At 32.2% G+C, this 22,666-nt stretch overlaps 1 protein-coding gene and 1 long non-coding RNA gene across 4 annotated transcripts in view; one reads left to right on the top strand and one right to left on the bottom strand.

Moving 5' to 3' along the window:
• LOC145334748 (protein saal1) overlaps positions 1–22,666 on the bottom strand; it is a 32,130-nt gene that overhangs the window by 5,580 nt on the left and 3,884 nt on the right. For all 3 annotated transcript variants that reach the window (XR_013884946.1, XR_013884947.1, XM_080180346.1), the window contains exons 6-21: positions 19,496–19,584; positions 16,054–16,111; positions 15,703–15,747; positions 14,421–14,512; positions 11,104–11,136; positions 10,709–10,798; positions 7,233–7,270; positions 6,781–6,850; positions 6,223–6,257; positions 5,483–5,555; positions 4,607–4,699; positions 3,768–3,821; positions 2,701–2,759; positions 2,052–2,117; positions 1,235–1,275; positions 344–414 (exon numbers count right to left, since the gene is read on the bottom strand). Coding sequence is in view for 1 of the 3 variants with exons in the window: in XM_080180346.1 (XP_080036472.1) it covers positions 344–414; positions 1,235–1,275; positions 2,052–2,117; positions 2,701–2,759; positions 3,768–3,821; positions 4,607–4,699; positions 5,483–5,555; positions 6,223–6,257; positions 6,781–6,850; positions 7,233–7,270; positions 10,709–10,798; positions 11,104–11,136; positions 14,421–14,512; positions 15,703–15,747; positions 16,054–16,111; positions 19,496–19,584 (1,007 nt within the window). In the remaining 2 variants the exon portion in view is untranslated. The remainder of the gene's footprint in view (positions 1–343; positions 415–1,234; positions 1,276–2,051; positions 2,118–2,700; positions 2,760–3,767; positions 3,822–4,606; positions 4,700–5,482; positions 5,556–6,222; positions 6,258–6,780; positions 6,851–7,232; positions 7,271–10,708; positions 10,799–11,103; positions 11,137–14,420; positions 14,513–15,702; positions 15,748–16,053; positions 16,112–19,495; positions 19,585–22,666) is intronic.
• LOC145334249 (uncharacterized) lies at positions 11,534–13,731 on the top strand. The gene is made up of 2 exons (XR_013884778.1): positions 11,534–13,394; positions 13,540–13,731. It is a non-coding gene; the product is annotated as an uncharacterized LOC145334249 (long non-coding RNA).

The following is a 22,666-nucleotide window of genomic DNA, read 5'->3' as shown; positions in this document are numbered from 1 at the left end:
TAATAAAACGATTCAGGGATCTTAAGGGATAAGACAGTAGGAAATATATCGATGTACATAAAAAATTGTGTTTAATAAAATTTCCCTTCTATAGCCAACCCTCATTGGTTGAAAATTTTGGACACTTCTATTATGAACCAACCAATCAAGATTTCACAAAAGTAAAATTTTTCTAATTCAAGAATGAAAGAGCGTGTTCATAAACTTGGGTCCCTACTAGTGAACGATGTCTGTCAAACTATCCGTTTGAACCGATCTGGACTGATTAGAAGCCACTCGTAAAAGTGAAAAAAAAGTATTTTTATCTCCCCCCCCCCCCCTGAATCAGAAATAATAATAGCACCTGGAGTTCTGGAGGCTGGAGAGCGTGCTGACCACCTCCCTGGAGACCTTCCAGGGGTATCTCGAACAGACCTACATCAAACAGTTGTAAACTATTATGGAGGGAAGTTAAACTAACCCGTCAAAAAGTGCACGCCTGCATGGAGCAACTATCAAAAATGCAAATTGGGGATGATTTGTTTTTCCACAGTAAATACTGACTTTCACCCAGAAAAATACCCCCCCTATTAACTTTTGGAATTAAGTTAGAAGGGGATTAAAGTGTCTTGTCTACAATATCTGACATAATTCAGCAAACTGTAAATATAGAAAATTTAAAATTAATCTCTACTTCAGACCAAATTTGAAGAAAAACAATACTGTTGAGGCTCAAATTTAAAAATATGATACCTATGTTATAATTTCATATTTTGAATGTATTAAGTAATTCTTGCAAACAATTTTATTTGGCAGTAAATATTAAAAATATCACAAATTCCAAAAAAAAAATTAAATATTTTTGAATCTTATAGTATTTTGTTTTTGTTAGATTTTTCGATAAAAATTATTGAATACCTAGAAAAAATTTATTTTTATTTTATTTTATTTATTTTTAAAAAATAGCATTACAAAATTTAAAACTTAAATCTGTGTCCATCCTGCAATTTGATTAAAAATGGATGTAGAATATATGTGGATATATTGACAGAGGAAAATTTATCGTCAATTAAGCTTGCTTATAATATGGACCTCACTTATTGGTCAGTTCGTTAATCCAGTAGGAGGGGAGGGGATGGGGTAAAGTTGGATGTATAGTTTCATTATTTTAGCCAGCTGCGAGCAATGCTTTATCAGAGTACATGAAAATCTGGTGCAACATCCAAGTAATAATATATCCATTTGATTAGTTTACCTTGGTGTATCTCTAGGAGTCCGGAAATATGGAGAAGAATCCTTAATTAAAATATTACATTAAATATCATCAAGAAAAGAGAGGGCACGAGCTATATGTAACTCTACCGACAGGGTGGGGACCCTGTGCCAACTTTCAATTGTGTCTTTGAATATCAGCCGATAGCGTCCGAATTTTTTAACACAGCCAAGTCGCTACAAAAGAGCAGAAAGCAATTTGCTAGCAGACGAAAAAGATCCCCAACAATTGGGTCAGGTAATTGTCTGGGTTATACATCAATACTTATACATTTATTGTTAAATCGCTGATACAGGTGTACCTTTGGTCATAATTAAATAAGATTTTATTACAAATCAAATAGAAACATTATATTTTTAAGGGAAAAAAATAAATAAAGGCAGTTTCCCTCGAAGTACACAGTAGAGCACTAAACCCTTCATTCCATTATTTAGATAAAATTAAAAATAAAGAGGTGGGTGATTAGTTTATCATTTTTTTTTCAAACAAAGAATAGTCATTTCTTTCATCGTATTATAAACGGCTTCGAATGAATACGAGAAAAAGAGTTCCAACCTTACAGTATTTGTTCATATTGGTAAAAAAAAGAGGTAGAAAAGAAGAGTGTGAAAAAAAAATTAAAAATCAAAAAAACCTTTGGAAAAAGTAAGCATCTATCTTTTTTCACCTAACCTACAGAGCGACGGAACGGGAAAGAGTTATCTTCTCAAAAAAAAAAGAAAATACAGCCAGAAAATCGCGTTACATAGCGTTACAGACTTACGGACAGATAAAAAGAAGTCACTACTAAAAAACCTACCCTAGCTTGTGAAGAATTGTGTCTTGGTGTGTGACCACATGGTCGGTCTTGTAAACATTCACCATTCTAAAAAGAAAAATTTACAATTTTTTAAAATACCTGATTTTTGAGGGGTTTCAACGCTTTTGAAAAGTAGTTATGACAAAATTTTGATTTGGGGGGATGGGGGTCTAATATAGTTTTAAAAGTTTTGGAGGTTACTACTGCACACGAAAACTTGTTTTAGGGAGAATTTATAACGCCCCCCCCCCCCGCCCCTCCACTTAAATAAATTTTGTTTTAGTAAAATTAACATAAAAATGATAAGCACAATAAATATTTCAAAATATTAATCACGTAAAATCCAGATAAAAAGTCAGGGTTCAAATGGAAGAGACAATGGCCGATAACTTGATGTACATCTCCAATAATGATACACAAAATTACCTCTTTTTAGATTGCAATTGGTTGTTGAAACGATTGGGCACTCAACTTAATGAAACAACTAATCAAAATTCAACAATAGTCCCCAAAGTTGTTAAGCAACGAATAAGAAAACGTTATTATAAACTTTATGGAAAAGTTTAATAATCAGCCCTATGTCCCCTCCCTTCCTGTAAAAAAAAGCTATGCAAAGCCCGTAGACAAATGTAATGAAAGCAAAGATTACCTGAGAACAACTTTCCAGGTATTCAATAATTTTGGAGATCATCGCCAGTATGGACACCTGCCATTTTATTTTATCAAAATCAAGGACAACAAAATAATTCACGAATTTCAGGGATCTAAAGAGATAAGACAATGGCCTATAAATGAACATCCCCAATGAAAATACACAAAATTATCCCTTTTGTAGATTACAATTAGTGTTTTAAACGTTTGGACACTGAACTTAAAAACTCAAGTATTGCAAATTCAAAAAGTCTCCAAAGTCTGAAAACAAACAAATAAAAAAACGTCATTATACAACTATGGGGACTAGTGTAATAAACAGCCCAATGTCCCCTCCCTCCCTGAATGAATTTGCTGATATTCAGTGAAAACAGCAACGTACCTAAAAATCCCATTTTCCCCATACCTTTACAAAGGATTCACGTGCAAGCAGACAAACGATAAGAATCATAAATTAAAAAATACTCTGCTTATAAAAATCAAATAACAGATTGACGACAATTCTTAAGTTACCCAAATAAGATAAAATTCTAAGAAACAACCTCGTTTAAAAAAAATAATCCAATTAGTGGCTGAAAAAAATGTGTTTTTCATCATGTAACAATGAGTTTCATTTTTAATCTTCTCTTTTTAAAACAAAAATAACCAATTATTTTTCATAATATTCTAGATAATGGATATAGGAGATAAGTGGATATATTAGCAGGGAAAATTTGTAGTTAATACAGATTGCTAATGTGGACCTTATTTATTGGTCAGTTCATTCATCTAGTAGGAGGAAAGGGAATGGATTGGGGGTATCGTTATTTTAGCCAGCTGCGACCATTAATTTATGAGAGTAAATAAAAATTATGTGCAACATCCAAGTAATAATATGTCAATTAATGAGATTAAATTTTAATAAGTAGTGAATCTATAACTAGGTTGTATCTGACAGTCATAAAGTAAGTATGATTCGTGACACTATTCATTGGCGGATTTTTAAAATTTTCATTAGCAGTTTTTTAAAATTTTCATTGGCGGATTTTCAAATCCGAAATAAAAATTTTTTTTGATAAAATTCCTTGTTATCAAGGTGATCTTCGTCAATTTCAGCTTTCTCCAATTGTACTCTTGCATCTGAAACATTTTAAATTAAAACTTCATAAAGCAGGGATGATAACATCCGTTCGAAGCGAAGCAAAAAAAGTAAGTTAATATATGTCTGTTAACCTAAGTTACTAAAATCCCACTAAATTTTGAAAATGGAACAAAAACAACAAAAAATAAAAGAAACTTGTCTTTTCATCTATAGACTCAAAAATTACTTGAACCGACTGGAAAAACTTATTTTTGATAATTTTATTAGCAATTCTTTGGTGGAAATCGGTTGTCAAATATAAAAGCAGCTCTCTAAAAAGCAGTTGTACTAACATTAATTTTTAATACTTTAGAAGAAGTTTTAGTTTTAAAAAAAATTACATGAACATAATTTTCCTTATTGAATTTTGGTTTACCTTTAGAAATAGTTAGAATATTTGTCGGCAACTCTGAATACCCCCCACTATCCACTATTTTGGTTTACCTTTAGAAATAGTTAGAATATTTGTCGGCAACTCTGAATACTTGCCACTATCCACTATTTTGGTTTACCTTTAAAAATAGTTAGAATATTTGTCGGCAACTCTGAATACCCCCCACTATCCACTATTTTGGTTTACCTTTAGAAATAGTTAGAATATTTGTCAGCAACTCTGAATACTTGCCACTATCCACTATTTTGATTTACCTTTAGAAATAGTTAGAATATTTGTCGGCATCTCTAAATACTTGCCACTATCCACTATTTTGGTTTACCTTTAAAAATAGTTAGAATATTTGTCGGCAACTCTAAATACTCCCAACTATCCACTATTTTGGTTTACCTTTAGAAATAGTTAGAATATTTGTCGGCAACTCTGAATACTCCCCACTGTCCAGGCAACTTTTCATCACGTAACTTATGTTGAACAGAAATTCTAAACAAATATACTAAAAAAGTAATGGATGTATAATTACTTGGACTTTACAACAGATTTCCATGTTCTCTAAAAAACGATCACCCATCCACCCCCCTTTACCCCATCCCCTCCTACTAGATGAAAGAACTGACCATGTTAGCAACCTAAATTGACTACAATATTTCCCCTGTCATAATATCCACGTATATTCTATATCCATTTCTGTATTTGTTCCTTGAGTTGAAATAACGAACAGACAAAGAAATTAAAATATTTAAGGAAGCCTCACATATAACTTTTTTTTCGTGGTTATGTTTAAAAAAACTTCTTTTGAAAAAAAGAGAGATACCTACCTACTTACAAAAGTTTTCTTCTTCAAAAAGTGGAGGTTGAAATAAATATAATATTTAAAGAGAATCTAAGCTTATAACATTATAGTTTATTTAGTGTTTTCTATTAAAATACCTGTCGAGCACTAAACCCCTCCCCCCCCTCTAATTCTTATTTTTGAAATATTACCCTAACCCTGTGGGGCCATCAAGTAACCAATTAAACCTAACCTAACCTCATAATAAACAAATAAAAGAAATTGGGTCTTTGAAATCAGCTAATAGCCAAAACACAGCCATGTTCCTATTGTTAGCATACGAAAAGGGTCTCCACCACTTGGGCCAGGTAGTTGTCTTGATTATACATCAATACTTATACATATATTTTTTAATGAGGGGGGGGGGGGTGAATTCTGTGCTCAATAAGGCACTCAGAGGGAAAATGCTGATTATTCTTTTAATTAAAATTTACCTAAATCATTTTCATCAATAGAGCTGTATTCCAAAATATGTTCTTCTAATAGTTTTCCACACAATTTAATCATCTAAATTATAAAGTACAAATACACTTCTTATTAAACTTAATAAGAAATTTTAAAATAATCTTCAAATATTTTAAAGGAAATTCCCCAAGAATAATGGTATAATACATAAATAAATGGATAAAGAATACGTGGATATTGTGCCAGGGGAATTTTTATCATCAATTTAGATTGCTAATGTAGTCCTCAGATATTGGTTAATAAGTTTCTCCATGGTCAGTGAGGAGAGACATTTTTAAATGTAATGCGAGAATTTCTCACAACATCCACTTAATAAACATCAGATACATATTGTATTTTCTTGCTATTGTGAAATTCTTCAATTTAAAAATTTTATATCATTTAGGCGATTCTCTTTAAATTATTGATAAAGACAATAAATGGTATGGACATACAGACATTAATAATACAGCAGCTGTAAAATAGTGATTTATCGCAACTATAGACAGCTTTACGTGGATAGTAATATGAAAAATTATATTGATTCTAGTTTTCTTGGCCACTAGGGGCCGCAGGACAGGTCCAACAAAAGAGCTAGTAATATTTTTATGATTTTCATTTCATCACTCGTGAAAAATAGTCTACAATACAACACAATACAATAAATAATTTTTCAGTATGGCTCAGAACTGGTTCTTATCAAGCGGAAAATTGGATAAAAAAAATTTACCTGTGTTGAAATGGAAGAATACAAATCCTTTTCTAAAAATTGTTCATAATTACTTTCGTTAAGTAACAAAAAAATAATGGACAAGTGATTTTCCTTACATTTTAACAACAACATAATGAAATTCGTTATTACCTATTTGTTTTAATTTATCTAAAACGTTGAGACATGTAAAAGTACGATAGTAGATGGGGGCTATATTCAACCCCCAATACCCCCCCCCCTGCCTAGTGACACCCTTGTAAGATAAAGATAAATGACGAGTAACATTGCTCTTGTTAAATGAAGTTTTTACAAAAATTATCCCTTCATTAGAGTAAAACACTACTATAGATCTGTTATCCCATCCCATTAGATTACAGTTAGTGGTTGAAACGTTGGGACAGTACACCCAACCTAATAAACCAATCAATCAAAATTTAATAAAAATCACCAAAGTTGTTAAGCCAACTTAAAATAAAAATTTGGGGACTAGTGTAATGAACAGACTAATGTCCCATTCCTCCCCGAGTTTTTTGGTTTCTCTATATATCAATTAAAATGTAATTAAGTCAATTCCTAGATCTCTTTCAAAAATTAAATACAGGAAAACCATAAAATGCTTCTCAGTTTTGTCCTCTCCAATACTTTCCTAGTAAAAAAGTTTTTAAAATAATAATTTTTAGAATTGACGGTAATTTGAAAGTAGAGAAAAATAATAACCAGGCAAATTTTTGTCTTCCAATGTAAAATCACTGTACGAAAAAATCTTTAAATTTTAAGTAAACAATAAAACAAAAAAGATTTTTAAATTTATCACAACGTTTTATTAATTTAACAGCAAAACTCCGTATAAAACAACGAATAACTTCTTCCCCTCTCTCCCCCCTATTTTCAATTTATTTCTAAAAATAAGAGGAGGGGTTTCAGTGCATAACAAAGCACTTTATGGGAATTTTCCTAATATGTGGCTATTATGAATAAGAAAGAGTTTGCGAGAGAGATGACACACGACAAGAATAAATTCTTCTTACCCTTACTCCCTCCAGAGCACATTGTAAGAACTGTTCTTCTAAAATACAACAATAGTTATTTATCGCATCGTATTGTAGACAGTGGCTGGAGGCCCGGTCTAATAAAACTGGTATTAATATTATGGTTTTTTTTTGTTCGTGGAAAATTATCTGTAATAAAATGCTATAAAAGATTTTCTCGTATTCATTCGAATCCGGTGGATAGGAACCGGAACTTCTCATCCATACGAAAAAACTATGTCTAGCATCGTATTATATCCAGTTTTCTACGAATATAGAAATGTACAATCATAAGATTAAAACTAGTTTTTTTAGCCGGTGCCTCCGGCACCACGGGGCTAAAAAAAACTAGTTTTAATATTATAATTGTACATTCTATATCCGCGGAAAGCCGTTTATAATACGATACGAGAAATAACTATTTCAGTTTGAATGAGAACTGGTTTTAATCCAGCGGATACTAATCGGTTTGGAAGACATACTGGATAATATGAGGTACATGAATTAAAAAATGCTTAGTAGAGCAAAGGGAACTCAGGGTACCAGTATAATAAATTTAAAGCCCAATGTCCACTTTTGGTCCAACTACTGGCTTGTTTATCCGAATATTTGTCACTATTCTTGTAAATTACAAAATATTAAACAAAAGACTTCTCTATGAATAGATTTTTTTGTGGTTTATAACAATATATCTTTTGTTAACTTGTTGATTAATTCTTTATAAATTTTTTTAACAAAACATGATTTTAGATTAATTTTAAATAAAGGTTAAAAACTCGTTTTTTTAACAAGGACAACTAAGTTCAAAACTGACCATGGAGGAATGGGACATTGGACTATAATAGTTATTTCTCGCATCGTATTATAAACAGCTTTCCGCGGATATAGAATGTACAATTATATTATTAAAACCAGTTTTTTAGCCCCGAGGTGCCGAAGGCACGGGCTAAAAAAAACTGGTTTTACTCTTATGATTGTACATTTTTATATCCGCGTAAAGCTGTTTAAAATAGGATGCGTGAAATAACTATTATAGTCCAATGTAGAAAGCTGTTTATAATACGATGCTAGACATAGTTTTTTCGTATGGATGAGAACCGGTTCCTATCCACATAATTTTAATAATTTTTACTGTTTCATGTTTGTTGTTCTTTTTTTTGTCAAAGAAATATTGTTATACGTTACTTCACTTTGTCTGTCAGTCAGTCCGTCCGCAACGCTATTAGGATGCAATTTAGCAGGGTGTCGAAGCCGTTTAATTTTGATGCGGCACCGGCTCCGCGGAGCCGTATCTGGAAATACGGCTCCGGCTCCTACCTTAAAATTAATATATCAATTTTTGTTCATTATTGAAATTGATAAAATAAAAGAAATAATAGAAAATATTTTGCTTTTATTTGATTAAAGCTATATAAAATTAGAAGGATGTGTGTTTATTTGTTAAGTAACAATAGTTTTTCAGTTTACTATATGGAAATAGACTGTTACCAAATTTTAATATTACTTAAAAAATCATTTTTAGCTAATCTGGAGCCGGAGCCGTTTTTAACGAAAAATACGGCTCCGGATCCGGCTCCACCAAAAAAATTGCTGCTCCGGCTCCAATACACTTCAATTTAGGATAGACTGCTGAATTTTTGGTAAAGATATCACTTACCAAATAGCATCCAGCATACAACTTATGGGTATAGTCCCTTTCGTGGCAACGCCTCTTAAGAGGCGTTTCTTCGTATTTTTGCAGTACCTTTGATTTTAGGTTAGGTTAGGTGATTACCCCACAGGGTTAGGCTGTTAGCCCTGCAGGGTTAGAGCCCCCCCGCAGGTGCTAGAAATAGGGGAAAAACTACTGTGAATTACGACGAAACGCACCTTAATAGCCGTTGCCACAAAAGGGACTATATCCCAACTTACTTGGTCGGTCAATAGGTCTGTCGGCAATGTTACAAAAGATATGTTTAGTCTATATTGATTTTTATAGGTTTAGTGATTTATTGTTTGACTAGCGGCTTCGCCCCTAGCCTCTAGGGGCTTTGCCCCAAGAGATGACAACAAAAAAAATTCAAAAAAAAAAATAAGAAGAACTAAAGAAATCTTCTACAAAAGAAATTTTCTACAAAAGAAATCTTCTACAAAAGAATTCTTCTACAAAAGAATTCTTCTACAAAAGAATATTTCTACAAAAGAATTCTTCTTCTTCAAAAAAAAAAAAAAAAAAAAAAAAAAAAATGGGGGGGATTTTTTTGTTTTTGGGGGGGTTGAGGGTGTCCCACCCCCCAAGAAAATAGCTTAAAACCACCACAGGACCAATAGGTATATACCCTCAAGAGTAGAATCCGATCGGTTCAGTGGTTACCGAGATCTTAAGGGACGGACGGACAGACAGACGGACAGACGGTCAGACGGACAGACGGACAGACATCGTTCTACTTTGTATTATAGATAATACATATTCCCTCCTTCTTTTTTTATTACCAATGAATAATCACATATCCTACATATAACTCACTTTTTTATGATATGTGTGTGCTTCTTTACTTATGGATGTTGACATCCTTGTTTAATATCTATGTAAACAGCGGGATATCTAGAATCCGGATTATTAAATGTACGTCATGTTTATTAATTTAGATCTTGTTAAATCATATTCTATTTAATTAACAGGGACGATTTTATAGATAAGTAGCGCAGCAGCATGAAGCTAAAAGCTAGGGATCTCAAGCGATAAGCAAGGGGTGAATAAATATATATATCCCTAATGGTAATAAACAAAATTAACCCTTCGGTAAATTAAAATTAATGGTTGAGAAGTTTCCAGCACTACTATCATTGAACCAACAAATCACAAATCAGTAGTATCCAAAGTTTTGAGCCAACAAATAAGACAACGTGGTTCTAAAACTTCTCTCTGATTGTAAAACAACTGTATAAGGATTATGATAATGTAGTTCGAAATTAATGCAGAGTATAGGCCACAATAGAAGAACATTTATGTTTTGGTGTTTGACGGACAATCATACGGACGAGCATACACTTTTAATGGGTAGCTGCGCTTTCCGAATTTGTTATAAAACCGAACTTTTAATTAAATTTATTTATAATGAAATAAAAATCAGTTTATAAGGGGTTTCAAAGGTTTGAAGGGGAAAATATAACACATTTTTTATATAAATTTTGAGGTGGTTAAACAAACACTCCTTTACCCCCACCAGTTGACGTCAATGGCAGAGAGAGAGGAGACAATGGGCTTTTTAACACACTAGTCCCCAAAGTTTTTTAATAATGTTTTCTTATTCGTTAGCTAAACAACTTTGGGGACTACAGTGAATTTTGAATGGTTGGTTTATTAGGTTGAATGTCGTCCAAACGTTTCAACCACTAATTGTAATCTACAGAAGGGGTAATTTTGTGTATTAAACTGAGAATGTTATCAATTTATCGTCCATTGTCTTATCCCTTTAGATCCCTGTATTTGTTACCTGTATAATACTGACACATTTTCTTTCTTTCTTCAGTAAAATCCCACAGCTCAGATAAAATGCTTAAAAATCTGGCACAGTTTTGTAAAACTAAAATATTATTCTCAAATAAAACCAGAGGCAAAAGGTGTTTTAGGAGGCTTCGCCTCCCTTGCTTCGGAAAAATGGATGCATAATACATATTGACAGGGGAAAATTTGTCGTCAATTTAGGTTGATAATTTGGAACTCACTTATTGGTCAGTTCGTTTATACAGGCGAAGGGATAAGGTAAATGAGTGGAAGGAGGGAATCGTTATTTTAGCCCGTTACATTTCATTAGAGAGCATGAAAATCTGGTGTAAGATCCAAGTAATAATACATCCATTATTTGATTATTTGAGATAATATTTTTACCTGTTCTATTCTTACAACCAGCCAAAACAAAACCTTAAAAGGAAAAAAATATTTAAAATAAAATATTCTTTATGTTCAAATAAGTTATTTTTCTTATCTTTTGATATAACACAGAAAATATAAATAGAATGATAGAGATTTGTATATTTTTTTTTTAATGTAAACTAGCGGCTACGCCCCAGGAGGACTCTAGGGACATCTAAGTTAATAGGGGTAGTCGATGCTCTACTTTTGATTTTATTTGTACAATAAAAACATTTTATAGAGTATCTTTTATAATTTAGTAGAACAAAGAATCTTAAAAAAACAAATGAATAACTTTCAGACTGGCCAGTGAATTTTGAAAATAAAAAACGTACAAAACGTACACAAAAAAATACGTTACGTACATAAAAAAAATCAAAAAACGTACAAAAAAACGTACAAAAAACGTACATAATAAAAACACATAATGTATATTTTCTTCTAGTTATCTATATTAATACATTAATATCTATATGTTGTATACTAAAGGTATGTTTAGTGAGATGTTAAGTAAATAAACAATAGGTACACTCTTATTATAATTTTAATAATAAAAGTTAGTATAATACAGAATTTAAGGTGTAACACTTACTACTACCGAAACAAACTTCAACTGATTTTCTAAATCATTTTTGAATTATAATAAAATTTATAGATTATCTAATATTTCCATCTGAAAAAAATAACAAATGAATTTTCAAACATGTTATTACAAAAACAAGTGTAGCTAAACGATTTTGTCCAAAGTAATATACTAAAGTTTTCTGACAAGAAGTGATAAGCTCTAGTTAGAATTTTAAGAAAGATCGAAAAATTAACGAAAATCAAATAAATAACAGTATAGCAAAAAGATTTTGTCCAAAGTAATAAACCTAATACTTATATTTGCGATTACTTTTATTTAATGAAATCTTCCAATTTTTAACATTTACAAAACGGCCTGCTGTATTGCATCAAGATCCATGACAGATCTATATAGGAAATAAATGTCTATAAATGAGCTCAAGTTTTCCAAAGGTCAGATGTTAAAAACTCATACTGGTTCAATAATCAATAATAAACTCTCAATGACCAGAATGATAAGACCCATTATTTTACTCTATGAAGAATAAATTAATTTTTTTATTTTATGTTGCTATTCAAATTATATTAAAGTATTAAAGGGGGGGGGGGGGCGAAAGTGACACTTTTTGAAACCAAAACTAAAAGTCAAAGGAACTCAACTAAAAAAAGAGTTACAGGTCTGACATTTTGCATGGCAGTTGCTTTATAGGGGTACAATATGGAACTGTGAAAAACGGCGGCGCAACCGCCGAAAACCGCCGAGAAAAGGCAAAAAAATTTCGGCGGGAAACGGCGGTTTTCGGCGGTTGCGCCGCCGTTTCTTCACAGTTCCATATTGTACCCCTATAAAGCAACTGCCATGCAAAATCTCAGACCTGTAACTCTTTTTTTAGTTGAATTCCTTTGTTGACTTTTAGTTTTGGTTACAAGAAGTGTCACTTTCGCCCCCCCCCCCCCCTTTATATTTATAAAATAGAAAATTTAAGTTTATAATATCGTAAATCAAGGAAAACTAAGTTTTAATGTAATATGATACTAGCGACGCGCCCGAATGTGTTCAGATATTAAACTAAAATTTAACATTTAGCTAAATAGTTTAACCCTTTCAGGACGATAATTTTAAACAAAAAACATTGGGATCCTAAAATATTTTAAAGAAAGAGAGACAAAATTATAAATACGGTTTTAAATAAAATAATATAAGTGAGAGAGAGGGACATTAAATCTTTAAAAAGTGATGAATAAACGAAACTATAAAATTCGTAGTAATCTTTATGAGTAACTTGATTTGTAGTAACTAGATTTATAGTATGGTTCGGAGAGAGAGATAAATTGAGGGATAGGTCAATGGAAGAAATAAGATTAATAGTCGGGGATAGGTCAATGGAAGAAAATGATTAATAGTCGGGGAAAGGTCAATGGAAGAAAAAAATTAATAGTCAGGGATAGGTCAATGGAAGAAAAAAAAGTTAATAGTCAGGGATAGGTCAATGGAAGAAAAATGATTAATAGTCGGGGATAGGTCAATGGAAGAAAAAAGGTTAATAGTCAGGGATAGGTCAATGGAAGAAAAAAAATTAATAGTCGGGGATAGGTCAATGGAAGAAAAAAAAGTTAATAGTCAGGGATAGGTCAATGGAAGAAAAATGATTAATAGTCGGGGATAGGTCAATGGAAGAAAAAAGGTTAATAGTCGGGGATAGGTCGATGGAAGAAAAAAGGTTAATAGTCAGGGATAGGTCAATGGAAGAAAAAAAATTAATAGTCGGGGATAGGTCAATGAAAGAAAAAAAGTTAATAGTCAAGGATAGATCAATGGAAGAAAAGAAAATTAATAGTCGGGGATAGGTCAATGGAAGAAAAAAAGGTTAATAGTCAGGGATAGGTCAATAAAAAAGAAAAATTATTAATAGTCGGGGATAGGTCAATGGAAGAAAAAAAGGTTAATAGTCGGGGATAGCTCAATGGAAGAAAAAAAGGTTAATAGTCGGGGATAGGTCAATGGAAGAAAAAAAGGTTAATAGTCGGGGATAGGTCAATGGAAGAAAAAAAGGTTAATAGTCGGGGATAGGTCAATGGAAGAAAAAAAGGTTAATAGTCGGGGATATGTCAATGGAAGAATAGGGTTAATATTCAGAAGTGAGATAACTTAGAATATAATTTTTAGGTTGTGCCTGCACCACCGATTCACTTAAATTTAAAAGAAAATTAAGATAATATTGAATTTATTTAATATAATACACCTATAGTTTTTGTTAAAATTTTCGTACAAAACATACAAATTACTTTTCTGCTAATATTTGATTCTTATTATTTTTTTAAAAAACGTAAAACGTACAAAAATACAAATTTCAAAATACGTTACGTACACATATCAAAATAACGTCCAGAACGTACACAGATTCGATGCGTAACGTACAAAACGTACAAAACGTACACTCTGGCCAGTCTGAACTTTACCTAGTTGTACCTAACAAAATGAAAAATAAAGTTAATCAACAGATATACAAACTGACATTCATTATACTTGTAGGGTTGAACTGCTAATCCATTTATAAAAGTAATACGATGTTTAGCTTTGTTACGTTTATGTGTTTGTGCTATAGCGAAGGATCTAGCTAATGATCTAGCGATATGATTTTATATATTTTACATATCATCATAGTTACAGCGAGGTTTCATAACTTTTAACTCTCTTCCCTTTATTCAAGTGCCCCTAAAGTACTTACCAATATTTTGAACAACCGATGGTACAGATAAAAATATCAAAAACTTTTCCAAGATATTTCTGGATTCCTCTTTGGTTGAAGTATCTGATGATCTTAACAAACAAAAGATTCAGCTATCAACAGGGATTAAGGGAAATGTATTCAACAAAACAAGGACGAAGACAAACAATGATGAAAAATGCGCGCGAAAAACATAAGGGATAATAAAAAAGCAGAGAGAAAAAAAGACAATTCGTCGTATCATACAGAGAAAAGAAATTTGTATTTTAGCTTTGCTCGTTATTGCAAAAAAAATATCAATAACTAACTAATAAGAATATAATGGATCCTTAATTCTTAAAATTTCCAAGAAGGCTCTGAATAATTGAATAATCTTTAAAATACAAAAACAAGAATGACAAAATCAATAAGTACTGAAGCACAATAAAAATTAAAAATAAATGTGCATGTCAATATAGGAATCTTCACTGAAAATTTCAGCTGTCTACCTTAAATAGCCGAGAAAGTCATATATTCATATAGCGTTATGGACTGACTGATGACGGACAGAAAAGTGAATTATAGGGTAGCTTCGCTTCTAAAAAAAAAATGGTTGGTCTACTGGTTAAAATGGGATTCTATCGAATGTCTATTATTATTCAAATCTTATATATTGTAATATTCATTCATAGAAATTTGTACTTTTAAAGATTTTTATAAAAGATTTCCAAGTGCTTTTATCTTTTGATAAATATGTATACAAATAATCTTTCATGTGAAAATTTCTATTTTCTTTAATAAATAAATAAAAGGCGTCCCAAAAAACACATTAGGCTTTTTCCCAACTATGCCCCTATACTATTGCATACTTTTGCTTTAAATCATGTGAAATGATACCAAAAACTATTTTTTTTAAATTTCTAGTACCAGAAACTACCGACTAGAACCGTTTGAAAACGTTTTGGAGCAGCAAAGAGTATTATGTGGAGATATGTTTTGTGACGGATTTGCCATAAAAATAGCTAAAAAATGGCTAAACGGCTGAGCCGACAGCCGTTAGCTGGTACTTTTCCAACTTTTTGTTCAAATTAGGGAAAAAAGACCTATCAAGGATTACTCATGCCAAGTTTCGTAACGAAATTCAGATTTAATCATTTATTATGAGATGATTATTTAATAGAATTTCCGTGGAAAATTGTCTGCAATACGATGATCTATACATGTTTTGATAGTATTGCCGAGAACCGGTTCTAATCCAGCGGATATGAATCGGTTTCAAAGCCATACTGGAAAAAATGTTTACCTGTGAATAAGATTGAATAGATTATATCCATAGGAATGAAGACACCTGCATTTTACATTTTAAATTCAATATCTTTAATATACAACTTTACAACTTTTAGCAATATTCCGTGAAATTGATTGATAGCTTCAAGTTAAATGCGCTTATTAGGTCAAACTGTTCTTATTTATTTGTTTAATTATACTATGCATTTGACCTAATAAGCGCATTTGACTGGAAGCTTGCATCCAAATTTTCGGAATATTGCAAAAAAAATTATGCTTTTTTTACAAATTTAATTTTAATATTGTCAATTTATATTAGTCATTTTATTTAAATACTATTTCCTTATGGAAAATAAAATGTAAATGCCTGAAAACAATTAAAAGAGTTGGCGAGTCCTTTTCTTCTATTAACTTCAACGTTCTTTCTAAAAATAAGGTTAATTAATAACATAATAATACTTTAGATAATTCTTATAAGGATAAACTTTTGTTTGCCTCCATTAAACAACGATTATCAAGATGATAAGGAGCTTTTCCTCATAGTGCTTTGTTAAGCAAAAATAACCCCTACCACATATTTTTAATTAAATCCTATTATATAAAATAGTAAGGGTTTTTTGTCTGTCCCGAAGGATCTCGCTAACCGCTGAACCGATATTGTTCTCCTTTACAATGAAGCTTCTTATAGGTGCTGGGAAGGTTTTAAACTATTTTTGGAAAAGGTGTCTTCAACCTCCTCCCCCCAAAATATTTTAACTCTTTTGAAACTCAAATTTAAAATGTGATGAGGACGACTTTTCCCCCTCCTACCAGTGCCCCTAGAGGCTTCTAGGGGCGTAGCCGCTAGTTGAAAATAAAGGAAAGAAGGGTAATTTTCGTTTTGTTTGTTTATTACTTTAGTTCATGTTAAGTTAAGTTACATTGGGTTACATTTTTTTTCTCTTCTCAAATATTTTAATTGAATTTCCTTCCAGTGTAAAAAGTACTTAACTAAAAGAATTAAACAGCAAAGAAATATCTATCTATCTCTTTATATAGCGCATCTATTTTACTGATCCTTATCATTGGTTTGTTTCATTTCATAAGGACGTGGAACAACACAACTCAAATGGCAAGAAGAGTTAGTTCCGTAGAAATCAATTAAAAAATAATCATTAGTACATTGTTTTTATGAATTCTAGTATATTATATTAAGTTTATCCAATATTTGGGAGGAATTTTTACTAGCTACCTCGCCTCTTGTCTCTAGAGGCCCCTGTTAAACTTTTTTTGGGGGGGAGTTGGATTATGTTTTTTACTCGTGGGCATATTTCCTCAGACCAAACCGACAGACATTAGAATATAGGATAAGCGGCGCTTTACCTCACGGTAGGCTGTCGAACAATAAACCCCTCCCCTCTTATTCTGAAATAAATTGGAAAAAAGGGAGGGAAAAGGGTAGTTTTTTTCCTTTGCCTTAACCCGGCGGGGCTACCGCTAGTTGAAGGGGATATTTTAACAGTATTAATTTACCCATGTTTCGCTTTTAATGATCATAAACATCCCTGTTCTGTCTCCTACGAGATGAAAAACAAAAGGTTTCAAATTCTCGGGACCAAATATTTCTTCTTTCAAATAATAAAACACAAAAGAATTAGGCCAGGGAGAAAGAGAGAGAGATTTGGAAGGTTTCACTGAAAGTGCCTAGAAGAGAACAGAACCCCCAATTCCCTTACATTTTTTTGAATTGATTGATTGATTGATTAAAAATAAGAGCAGGGGTTAGTTATGTTCGTTTGTCACTTTAGATCAAGGAACTTAGGTTGTAATGTGTATTAGGTATCCCAGCAGGGCTGAGGACCCAGCAGGTGTATGACAAAGATACCCCCCCCCCCTAATTTTCATTTTATTTTGAAAACAAAGAGTGGGGTTTTAGAGCTTGAAAGATGAGGGAAAGCATCGATTTTTGTATAGGATCAGTGGAAGAGAATAAAAATCTGTAAAAAAGGAAATTATGAAAACATCCAAAGATTTAAGTATTTAAAAGATAAGAGGGCAATGTACATAAATATAAATCATGAATCATTTTTTCCGAAACATTTAGGTGTTAAGATTTTTTGTTTGTTTTCAGTGTTGCTTCGATATTCACTGGCTAACAACCATGGGTGGATTCTTAAAATAAAATTGCCCCACTAATCGCTTAGTGGGGTAAAATTGTTTTCGTGAAAAATCCTCCAAAATCACATAAAAAATCTACAAAAATTATAGGTATAAAATCTTATGTCAATAACCCTTCTATGATTTTGTTTAATTTTTGTAGATTTTTAATGTGATTTTGGTGGATTTTTCACGAAAACAATTTTGCCCCACTAAGCGATCAGTGGGGCAAATTTTTTTTAAGAATCTACCTCAGTTCTCAGCCACGCTGAAAAATCATGTTCAGCATCGTATTACAGCAATTTTCTACGAATATCAATATAAATATCATAAAATTGATACATAGTTTTGATAGCATGGGCCTTTGGACCCTCGGGGTTAACAATATTGAATATAATCATATAAAGGGGGAGTTTTTAATGCAACCATCTCGTAATCAATGTATAAATGGCACTAAGAATTCGAATTTCGATCTGAAATTTTGCATGAGTAATCCTTGGTAGGTCTATTTTCCCTAAATCGAACAAAAAGTTGGAAAAGTAACGGCTCAGCTGTATAGCCGTTTATTTTGCTGAGCCACCAGCCATTAGCCGTTACTTTTCCAACTTTTTGTTAGATTTAGGGAAAATAGACCTACCAAGGATTACTCATGCAAAATTTCAGATCGAAATTCGAATTCTAAGTGCCATTTATACATTGATTACGAGATGGTTGCATTTCCCCCCCCCCCTTTTTTAATTTTGATATCTGTGAAAAGTTGTCTATGATTCGATGCGATGCATAGTTTGCAATACTTATTAGAATAGCAATAGCAATAATATTAAAGAATGATTATCCATATATCCCCCTTTGTTACCTACGTAGATTTATAAAATAATTTTTTTTAAATCTCATTTATTTGAATTTTTAAAAATATTTTATAATTGATAAAAAAAAAACATGAGGGGTCTAGTCTTTGATTCTATACAAATAAAAATCATTATTCATTTTTAAATAACGATGAAAAATACCAAAAATAGAAGTTATAAAAAATACAAAAAAATGTAAAAACTTTTCTCGTATTCATTCCAATCCGGTGGATAGGAAACGGTTCTTATCCATACGAAAAAACTATGTCTAGGATCGTATTATATCCAGCTTTCTACAAATATAGAAATATACAATCATAATGATTGTACTTTCTATATCCGCGGAAAGCCGTTTATAATACGATGCGAGAAATAACTATTAAAGCTGCTATCAGGGAGGAAGTTGACTATGGACTGTAAATTACACTGGTACCCACAGTTTTAAAATTACGTTATCTTATTCATTGGATTAGAAACTTTGGTTATAGAATTCTGATTGGTTGATTCCAAACTAGCAATGTCCAAACTTTTCAACTAATGATTTACCATTATAAATATGAAACAGCTATAACTGACACAAGAAATTATTTAAAACATTCGGGTATAGAACCTTTCGGGGCGATTCGTCGTATTTTTAAAATGGCTTTTGATAGGTTATTTTAGGTTAGGTTATATTGGGTTAGGTGATTGCCCCGCAGCAGGGTTAGGCAATTGGCTTCGCAGCAGGGTTAGAGCCTCCCGCAAAGACTAGAAATAGGAGAAAAGCTACTGTGAAAAATATGAAATATATTTCCTAAAGAGTAGCTACGCTCCTTTGCAACTTACCTAAACAAACGTCCTTGTCCATGATACTGACAAATGATGCCTCGTGGTACACCATGTTCGATACTATCCCTATGGATATCTCCTTCACTCTAAACAAGGATATATTATGGTACACCATGTTAGATACTATCCCTATGGATATCTCCTTCACTCTAAACAAAGATATATTATGGTACACCATGTTAGATACTATCCCTATGGATATCTCCTTTACTCTAAACAAAGATATATTATAGTACACCATGTTAGATACTATCCCTATGGATATCTCCTTCACTCTAAACAAAGATATATTATGGTACACCATGTTAGATACTATCCCTATGGATAATGGATATCTCCTTTCCTCTAAACAAGGATATATTATAGTACACCATGTTAGATACTATCCCTCTATGGATATCTCCTTCACTCTAAACAAAGATATATTATAGTACACCATGTTAGATACTATCCCCATGGATATCTCCTTCACTCTAAACAAAGATATATTATGGTACACTATGTTAGATACTATCCCTATGGATATCTCCTTCACTCTAAACAAGGATATATTATGGTACACCATGTTAGATACTATCCCTATGGATATCTCCTTCATTCTAAACAAAGATATATTATGGTACACCATGTTAGATACTATCCCTCTATGGATATCTCCTTCACTCTAAACAAAGATATATTATAGTACACCATGTTAGATACTATCCCTATGGATATCTCCTTCACTCTAAACAAAGATATATTATAGTACCATGTTAGATACTATCCCTATGGATATCTCCTTTACTCTAAACAAAGATATATTATAGTACACCATGTTAGATACTATCCCTATGGATATCTCCTTCTCTCTAAACAAAGATATATTATGGTACACCATGTTAGATACTATCCCTATGGATATCTCCTTCACTCTAAATAAGGATATATTATGGTACACCATGTTAGATACTATCCCTATGGATATCTCCTTTACTCTAAACAAGGATATATTAGAGTAAACCATGTTAGATACTATCCCTATGGATATCTCCTTCACTCTAAACAAAGATATATTATGGTACACCATGTTAGATACTATCCCTATGGATATCTCCTTTACTCTAAACAAGGACAATTATAGTACACCATGTTAGATACTATCCCTATGTATATCTCCTTCACTCTAAACAAAGATATATTATGGTACACCATGTTAGATACTATCCCTATGGATATCTCCTTCACTCTAAACAAGGATATATTATGGTACACCATGTTAGATACTATCCCTATGGATATCTCCTTCACTCTAAACAAAGATATATTATAGTACACCATGTTAGATACTATCCCTATGGATATCTCCTTCACTCTAAACAAGGATATATTATGGTACACCATGTTAGATACTATCCCTCTATGGATATCTCCTTCACTCTAAACAAGGATATATTATAGTACACCATGTTAGATACTATCCCTATGGATATCTCCTTCACTCTAAACAAGGATATATTATAGTACACCATGTTAGATACTATCCCTCTATGGATATCTCCTTCACTCTAAACAAAGATATATTATAGTACACCATGTTAGATAATATCCCTATGGATATCTCCTTCACTCTAAACAAAGATATATTATGGTACACCATGTTAGATACTATCCCTATGGATAATGGATATCTCCTTTACTCTAAACAAGGATATATTATAGTACACCATGTTAGATACTATCCCTCTATGGATATCTCCTTCACTCTAAACAAAGATATAGTATAGTACACCATGTTAGATACTATCCCTATGGATATCTCCTTCACTCTAAACAAAGATATATTATAGTACACCATGTTAGATACTATCCCTATGGATATCTCCTTCACTCTAAACAAAGATATATTATGGTACACTATGTTAGATACTATCCCTATGGATATCTCCTTCACTCTAAAACAAGGATATATTATGGTACACCATGTTAGATACTATCCCTATGGATATCTCCTTCACTCTAAACAAAGATATATTATAGTACACCATGTTAGATACTATCCCTATGGACATCTCCTTCACTCTAAACAAGGATATATTATGGTGCACCATGTTAGATACTATCCCTATGGATATCTCCTTCACTCTAAACAAGGATATATTATAGTACACCATGTTAGACACTATCCCTATGGATATCTCCTTCACTCTAAACAAAGATATATTATAGTACACCATGTTAGATACTATCCCTATGGATAATGGATATCTCCTTCACTCTAAACAAAGATATATTATAGTACACCATGTTAGATACTATCCCTCTATGGATATCTCCTTCTCTCTAAACAAAGATATATTATAGTACACCATGTTAGATACTATCCCTCTATGGATATCTCCTTCACTCTAAACAAGGATATAGTATGGTACACCATGTTAGATACTATCCCTATGGATATCTCCTTCACTCTAAACAAGGATATATTATAGTACACCATGTTAGATACTATCCCTCTATGGATATCTCCTTCACTCTAAACAAGGATATATTATAGTACACCATGTTAGATACTATCCCTATGGATATCTCCTTCACTCTAAACAAGGATATACACCATGTTAGATACTATCCCTCTATGGATATCTCCTTCACTCTAAACAAAGATATATTTTACTTGGATGTTACAATATGTTCTCTGAAAAAGTGATGGATATCTCCTTCACTCTAAACAAGGATATACACCATGTTAGATACTATCCCTATGGATATCTCCTTCTCTCTAAACAAAGATATATTATAGTACACCATGTTAGATACTATCCCTCTATGGATATCTCCTTTCCTCTAAACAAGGATATATTATAGTACACCATGTCAGATACTATCCCTCTATGGATATCTCCTTCACTCTAAACAAAGATATATTTTACTTGGATGTTACAATATGTTCTCTGAAAAAGTGATGAACGCAGCTGGTTAAAATTACGATATCAACCATCCACCCCCCCCCCCCCCTTGTACCCCATCTCCTCCCCTCCTACTGTGTTTTATATTTAGAAGGAATCCAGTCAAATCACCCCACGAAGACTGAGAGAAGGCTTCCCTAACAAGACCAAAGTTTAGTAATTTAAAATATGTTAAAGTAAACTCACGTAACCTATTTCTTCACCATAGAGCAAAAGATAT

The sequence above is a fragment of the Acartia tonsa genome, chromosome 12 (assembly GCF_053477335.1).
Source record: "Acartia tonsa isolate MP-2025a chromosome 12, ASM5347733v1, whole genome shotgun sequence".
Lineage (NCBI taxonomy): Eukaryota > Metazoa > Arthropoda > Copepoda > Calanoida > Acartiidae > Acartia > Acartia tonsa.
Note: the sequence above shows the minus strand (reverse complement) of the source record. Positions and strands in the feature narration are given on the sequence as shown.